Source organism: Sipha flava, unplaced genomic scaffold, assembly GCF_003268045.1.
Source record: "Sipha flava isolate LNK unplaced genomic scaffold, YSA_version1 80_pilon_pilon, whole genome shotgun sequence".
NCBI classification, from domain to species: Eukaryota; Metazoa; Arthropoda; class Insecta; order Hemiptera; family Aphididae; genus Sipha; species Sipha flava.
In genome coordinates, this window is record NW_020273622.1 from 1,711,921 (window position 1) to 1,720,410 (window position 8,490).

An 8,490-nucleotide genomic window follows, 5' to 3' on the forward strand; every position below is an offset into this window, starting at 1 on the left:
ATATATATAATTATAATTATATCAAAATATTCTTTAAATTTTATTCACCTTCAACTGAATATAATATTGTATTTTTATGTAGCACATTCATAGTTGTATAACTTAATTATAGTTAATTTTAAGTTTACAATATCAATAAATGCATTGAATGTTTTCCAAAATGGTTTTTTTATATTCATTTTAGTAGTCTGAGTTTTCCAGTTACAGGTTTAAGTTGATCATCAGATCCAAAAAATGCAAGAGCAGTGAAAGAATTTGGTTCCACTTCTGTGAGACCTGCATCATGAACACAGAAAAAAGGTAAATTATGTAATTTACCTGCTGAGCACAACTTAACAAGGTCAAAAGTGTTTTTTGCTTCAACGACAATTTTTCGGCTTCTGAAAAATAAATATTTTGATCAAATATAAATAATTAAAACCCTATGTAAATAATAGAATTAATTGAATGATAATAAATATAAAATACTTTCAATCATTTGATTTATATCAACAGAATTGAAATAAAATAATATTAATAATCATAATTCTCTATTGTATTTTTAAATTGGTCATTATAATATAGTTATGAGCCCATAGTTATGCTGTCTTTCATACAGGTTATAGGAACAATAACAAGAGTTATGGTTATTAAACAACTAAAATAAATTTTAATATAACATAAGATCTCTATATACTACTACTTTAGAATACTATATAATAATGAAATGTTATTACAACATAAAGGATAGCTACCTATGATTAAACATATTTTATTTTTTCAATCATTTCACAATTTTTAAAAAATATACATTTACATTTAAAAATTTCCAAAACCCTACCACTTTTCTCAGTCTGTAATTTATTATAATTTGTTAAGAATTTAGCAAATATATTTTATTGGACTAGTTGAAAGAGCAGAAGTCTCTATTAGGTACAATCATGATTAAATCGTATAAATGCAATATGAGATTCACATTTTTATATTTTTTAATTTTGAATTTGAATAGAGGATTGTTTTATAATACAACTTTGTAATTTTTACAATTGTTTAATTTTTTTTTAAAAGGGTCCAATACTTCTGTTAATACTCCATTATAAATATCAAAACCTAAATAAAGATGTAAATAATATTTATATAATGAAAAATATCAGAATTATGTACTTTGTAAATAAAATCCACAATTAAACAACTCGTACAGCCATATCAAGTAAAAATATTTGTAAAATTAATTTTTTTTTATAATTTAGATTTGTTACGATACTTCTTTAAATTAAACTAGATTTATGTAATATGCATATTTAATCAAAGGTATTTGGAATCTTATACTATAATTGTAATAAGTACCAGAATACTATATCTAATGATTTATTAAATATTAACTTTGAATCTTAGAATATGTCAAAATTAACTAACACAACACTGAAATAAGTTTGATTGCTCAAATAATATTAAATGTATTCTTTTTCTTTTATGAAATCTACAGATGAGAAATGCTGAATATTAAATTTGTAATGCCTATTTGGTTTATTGGATTTTGCCAAGTTAAACGTTATGAGTGTTAAGAAAATGAGTGTAAAGTATTATTTAGTTCTATAAGATAATAAAAAAAAATTAAATAAAAACTTACCCATTTTCATTCCAAATACTTAAGTCATTACTGAGATCAGCACGTTCTTTAATTACTTCATATAATCCCAATGCAGCATGGGCAGCCTAACAGAGATAACCAAAATATTACAATTAAAAAAAAACTATTTAATCAATTCTTAATTTTATATTGCGATTATATGTTCATACTTGTGATGCAATTTTTCCAATGCCCATATTCAAGCCTGTATTCATAACAATAACCATTTTATAAGCAACAGTCACATCTTCCCACATTTGATCACCATCATCATCTACTACAGGTATAGGTTCACCAGAGAAGGGGTTCGAAGTTAGTAATTGTTCAACAATTAAATCTTTAGGTAAATCACCAGCATTATCAACAATCTTAGAATTGTTTTAATAATTAAAAAGCCTATAATGAATAATAAGAGCAAAGTATTGAAATGTGCTTACTTGTAGTACTAATGATTTAGGAAAGCCCATATCCATTAGTTCTTTTACGAGTTTTTCTTTTGTTTCCATTTCAATAGATTTATGGACTTTTGGTACAAAACAAACAAACGATAATTGCAATTTGAGATAGTTTACTAAAAAATATCTATTTAGTAATTTGATTTCAGTATGAAATTCTACTAAAATAAAAAATGTAAATAATTTCAAAAAGTACTGTATAATAACATGATATACATAATCTCATGATCACAGTATTTGATTACCGAGATAACCACGTTATCGTTATTCCCGCAATATCACAGATATAAATATTATAATCATATATAATGGAGTATACTATTATCTATAATTATAAAGCCGAGTCCACATTATAGAATAATAGATGTTACTCTATTGTCCACAGCAAGGTTTAAGATATTGTTGATGGCACGGTAATACCATGAGGAGCATCTAAACCACGGATTAATTATATTATTAATTATAAATATATTAATCCGTGGTCTAAACACAGGAATGCACCTTAAGCATTCTGCGCATACGCGTAATTTATTCATTACTATCATAATGTTAAGCTGTTATTATAACAGTGTTATATAGAGTTACTCTATGAGCTGTTATCAATATATTATATCAAATCACTATAATACAATAATAATATTATTATAATAATATGAGTTATGAATCAAACTATTCAAAATTTAACTACATACTTCCTATGTAAATAATATATTGTCATTTTATTTTAGTTGTTAAATTCCTTATATTCCCTTCCATTCAACTGGAACATTACGCCTTAGTATACTCTACGTTTGAAATCATTAATTTTTGACAATAATTTTTGTAAAATGAAACCATATGGACTGTGTCGCATTTAAATGAAGGCATTATAGGCATGTGCCTACAGTAACAAATTTGAAGAATTTATTTTTATTATTAATTAATAATAAAAGTTATTTTAATCTTAAAAATTTTTTTTTTGGTATTGAAATAAAATTTATTTTGCATACTTATCTAATTAATATTTATTTTATAGTAGATAAATTAAATTATAATTCAATTAGTGCAGTATATTATTTTAGTTATTCAGAGGGGCAATTTTCCATAGGCCTACTCGCGGTAAGCATATAAATACGCACATGTATATAGGTACATCAATGTTTCCAAATTGTTTGATTTGAATTATGGTGATCTTTTATTTTACCTAGTTAAAATTTAGGTATAATAAAATAGTTATACTTTATATGCATTTTTTAGAATAAAAAAGTAGAAATTATATGTATAATTAAATTGTATTGTTGGATTTACTCGAAATGTTCATTTTGAATATTTATTAAATGTATTTAACGAATAGTAACCAAAATGTTGACGTGTTGTTTTTTCAATAGGTTGTTCAAAATTAATATCACCAGTTTGTTTAGTAATTGATTATTTGATTATGTAAACAATAATACAATTGCCTGTACTATTTAGAAAAAAATAACCGATTATGTTGATCATTGGTGTTGGCTTGAGTTAGTGGCACGACGAAATTATTATTTTGGAGTTATCGCTCCATCAAAATTCGGCGCGGGTACTGCCATTCTGAGTTTAAAATTTAGTGTTGTAACTCATAAGACTACATCATTGGAGTGTACCAAATTAACTAATTAATTGGTAATTACGAATATCAGCTCAAATGTAGACCATCAGTGGAGATAAGAGGTACTTTATAAACATTTTATACAAATATAAATATTTTTGTTCCTTAAAAAAAATTGGAAAAACTCGAGTTGGGTCCTAGATTTCAAAAACAGCATGAATTGGGTCTGGATGTATTTTATGGAGAATATGAGTTTGGTTCCGGTATATTTTATGAAGTACATGAGTTGGGTCCCCGTTTATTTTACGAAGAACATGAATTGCCTATATCGTTACCCAGGAAACACCACGTGGAGGTTGGCTAGAATGTTTCTTAAAAATTTTGTATTTTGTTACGTTAGGTAAGTTAATGGTCTGATGTAAAAATTATTATTAAATTAGCTTAATTTTAACTTAAAAATATTGTGTTTTTTCTTTTTATTGTATACAATTTTTACATATTTTTATTTTTTATTATTAACCTATTATAATAAGTTAAAGCTAGAGAATAAGTTTAAAAGATATGTCTTTTATAAAATTTAACCGGGTCAATTCTCCACTAGTAAAACAAAGCATCTTTTCTCATACGAAATTTTATTTTTCTGCTGTTTTTATGATCGACTTTGTGGCTGAGCTCGAAATTATATCTAAATTTCACTCTGAATTCCAAGTAAAATTTCTATTAAAACAACAATTTTAGGGCGAACTGCACTAGTTTTAGTAATTTATTTTGCATGAAAACTTTAATAATACATAAAATAAAAATATTGGTGAACGCAATTCGAGTATTATCGAATAACACCGTGGACCCAACTCTTATTTTCCTAAAAAATTAGTACAACACACATCTGATTAGTTATTTCTAACAAATAATTTAGCATCTGATATTACTCCGATGATTTTTTCGAAATACAATTTTGTAAATTCGATTTTAGTTTATTTTAACAGTTTTCTCGACCCTAAATCGACTACAGTTATTATCTAAGGTTATTTAATATTTATGACTATTATTATTTAATAGGTATTACCATTATACCAGCATTGTTCTGTGGTATTACCCATGTGTCAATAGACAATTATTGAACTTTATTTGTTTATTATACGAGCTTTGTAATACACTAGATTATAAAAATATTGGACAGTATTTTAATCGTTAACACACGTTTAACAAATCTTCGGGCTCCTACAACCCAAGATCTATAAAAAAACTTCTTTAAAGATCTTGTCTACAACCTACACAACATAATATTATTATTAGGTTAGATTAGGCAATAATTTAATCCTGGTGTGTGATACATAGAGTAATACTCTACGGTGTGATATTATACAATCAACTGAAACGTGTGTGTTATCACAGTGTTATAGATGTCGTACTTATCATACACAATGAATAATTAATAATAATAGTTGCTTGTATTGTACTATGGTTGTAACATTCAACAATTATAAAAAATAATTTTAGTAACAGAATTGTGTACTGATTCACACAAGAAAAATATCATCAGTTGCCAACATCGCTAATCTATTAAGCGCATGATGGATGTTGAAGACGTTTTAAACGATGTCGTCTCAATGGATGACCTTAAGGTAAGTTTTCTATTTGTTTTTTTTTTTACCTTATGGTCGTGGTGTTTTTGAAACTTGGTTTTTCATATTTTGCGTATTACTCGATGAGCCTATGTCTTTGTTGTGCTTTTTTCTATTTATTTGTATTGTGTTGGTCAGTAGAAGTATAATTATTCATAAATCTAAAACTGTTTTGTTATCAATGTCATTTTCTGAACTAAAGTTGTAGTGAAGGATTTAATAAATCAATTATAAATGTCGATTTAAAAACGCGTTTGATTTGTAAGGTGTCTTAAAATTCATAATATTTTCAATTATCTGAGTTTTACCACAATAATATAAGAATAAGTTAATAAACTTGATGAAAAAAAATAAATAAATAATTTCTTCTCGGTAAATATTCAAGGTTAAACAAAAAGTCATAATTTTTTTATAGTAATATCATAATACATATTATCCATTTTACAATCTTAGTTATTGATTTTTTTTTTTAGAAATTTGAAAATGAATATCATAAACAACTTGCAACGGGAACTGTTTCTCAGGAAACAAAATTTCATTATGCTTGGTGTTTAGTGAGAAGTAATTATCCGGCAGATATCAGGAAAGGGCTCATATTAATGGAACAGTTGATCAAACACGAAGCAAATGATGATGATGCCAAACGGAATTACCTTTATTATTTAGCATTGGGAAATTCAAGAATTAAAGTAAGTACTTATTTTTATTAATGTGTATTATAATAAACCTTTTTAAATTTTTTTCACGGAAATTATCTAGTGAAATGTATGTCTGTACTATATACAATTTATGTATTTAAATATTGAATATATTTACTATTATATATTAAATAAGTACAGATAATAATTTATACAATTATTATTTAAATTAAAATTGAATAAATAGTCATATAAAATATTAAAACAATTTTTAACTGTAACTAAATATTTTTTGTATAGGTACATCTATTATTTTATTGTTATTTGAAACAATTGTCTACTTAATATAAAAACTTTTTGGATAACTAATATATATATATATATATCTAAAGAAGTAATTGATAATTATTTACTTTTAAACTAGAATAATAAACGGTGTATTAAATAATATGTATTTTATAATATTACTCTATCATAGTCTATTAAATGTATGTGTAAATTGTTGTTTTTTAGAAAATTATAGAATTTCTAAGTTGTACTATGTATACTATGATACAGTGGTATAGGTACAAGAAAATACTCTGTAGCCTCAATTAAAGGAGCTCAAAGTAAAAACTTGTATATACAAAAGTATTTATGCAATTATAATTTTTTTCTTAAATTATATACCTACAAAATGGTAACAGATTTTGTTTTTATTTATATTAATAAAGTAGTGTATAATATTAATAAGTAATTTAATATATGAACAATAAATTGTATTTAATTTAAAAATATTTGTATACATGTTTATATATATCACACAAACATATTTACCTTAATAGTTATAATAACAATCATAAAACAATTTCAAATTCTAAATGTTAAAAACTTAGGGTTAAAACATAATACTTGTTTTAGATACTAAATTTATAGGTCCACTAATGTTATTATATTATTAAATTATTATATTTTATAAATTAAAATGATAAAAATTTGAAATCTGAGATGGTAGCTTATTTTAAATATTTTCTAATGATTGCTGTATAAAATTTAGTACAAATGTTGTATATTATTATTCTATAAAATTTTTATTTGCCTCTATTATGAAATGTATTATAGTACCATTATCATTCAATGCAATGTGTAATAATATCAAAAAAAACTCAAATTAATTTATCAATGTTTAATATATTTTGTTGTTTTAATAAAAAAAAATTGTTTCTACTATTTTATCATGCTGAATAATTAAAAAGGTTAGAAAAATGTTAACAGTAATGGCAAACTAAAAACCTATTGTACACTTTATTAATAACCAAAAAATTAGTTTGTGTGGCTAATTTTGTCACAATTATTTTTATCTTTTATTGATGTAATTTTTATAAAAATTATTTAACATGAAATATATATTTCGATTAAATTTTGTTTTTAGGAATACAGTACAGCTTTACAATTTATAAAAGCCTTTTTACACATGCAGCCTGAAAATATGCAAGCACAGAACTTATTGAATACTATTCAAAAGAAAATGGAAGCTGGTATGATATAAAGATAGTAAAGTAGAAACTATAACATTTTATTTATACGATATATTTGTTGGTTTGACTATAATTTTATAATTCTCCTGGTATGTTTGTCCCTCAATTAATATTGAGTAGTACTACACATTGAATGAAATGACCAATTATACTAATACCTTATATTTTGTTATAAGTAATTTCTTGTGTATATTACAAATTAGATATCAAATTTATCAGTATAGCATTTTGATTTCCTTTGATTTTTTTTAATAACTTCAATCTATTTAAAATTTCTACCCTCCATTAGTGTGAATATAATAAGGTTTTATTTTGTAAATAAAATTACTCTATTTGTTTTCAATGTAGTAAATTATACTTAATTATTTATTTTAGATGCACATAAAGGAATGGCAGTTGCTGGAGGCTTGGCATTAGGAATTAGTGCTATTGTTGGAATTGGATTTGCATTGGCAAAAAGCATGAAAAAGTAATCATTCCATCAAGTTAAGTCATCTGCTTACTATTCCTGTGTATATTTCAAAGTGTTTTAATTGATTTAAGTTTAAGATTATTACCTGATTATATGTCAAAGTATAATATGAACTTAAGGCAAAAGAAATATAAACAATTGTTATGTAGATTTTTTTTTTTTTAAGCCGTGAGTTTTTGTAATTTACAAATAAAAATTTTTTTTCTGTAACTAAAGATAAATTACATTTTTTTTTGTTAATTATTTACCATACAATTTAAACCATTATAATTTAAGATATATATAAAAAATTTCCAACTTTACTACATTCAACATTTTATATACTTTAAAAATTTAAATAAATATTCTTTTCAATTTAGAATTTAATTCAGTTTTTGTAATGAATATATAAGTGAAATATTTTATTAATTTATTTTAAAATGTTTTTCAATATATGATATTATTTAAAGTTAATAATAATTAATTTAAAAAATGTACAAAAATTTAATGTGCTACATTAATGATTTTTGGAATTAAGATATTAAAAATATTTATAATGAATAAATATCTTTCTATCACATTATCTCTATAATTTATTATAACGTGTTTAAGACTAGGAAATAATATTGACTTA

The 8,490-nt window shown here is 23.8% G+C and overlaps 2 protein-coding genes across 3 annotated transcripts; one reads left to right on the plus strand and one right to left on the minus strand.

The window, feature by feature from the left end:
* Positions 1-149: 149 nt before the first annotated feature.
* LOC112693065 (probable peptidyl-tRNA hydrolase 2) lies at positions 150-2,276 on the minus strand. The gene is made up of 4 exons (XM_025567959.1): positions 2,047-2,276; positions 1,780-1,977; positions 1,610-1,695; positions 150-380 (listed from the first exon to the last, which is right to left on the minus strand). The coding sequence occupies exons 1-4, from the start codon at positions 2,113-2,115 to the stop codon at positions 176-178; spliced, it is 558 nt and encodes a 185-aa protein (XP_025423744.1). The 5' UTR covers positions 2,116-2,276; the 3' UTR covers positions 150-175.
* Positions 2,277-3,574: 1,298 nt separating this feature from the next.
* On the plus strand, positions 3,575-8,069 carry LOC112693054 (mitochondrial fission 1 protein). Of its 2 annotated transcripts, XM_025567941.1 has the most exons (5): positions 3,575-3,747; positions 5,126-5,250; positions 5,724-5,939; positions 7,300-7,405; positions 7,781-8,069. In XM_025567941.1, the coding sequence occupies exons 2-5, from the start codon at positions 5,197-5,199 to the stop codon at positions 7,876-7,878; spliced, it is 474 nt and encodes a 157-aa protein (XP_025423726.1). In that variant the 5' UTR covers positions 3,575-3,747; positions 5,126-5,196; the 3' UTR covers positions 7,879-8,069. The 2 variants fall into 2 exon arrangements, with proteins under 2 accessions (XP_025423726.1, XP_025423725.1); XM_025567940.1 differs by lacking the exon at positions 3,575-3,747 and having other exon boundaries at positions 5,040-5,250.
* The last annotated feature ends 421 nt before the right edge of the window (positions 8,070-8,490 follow it).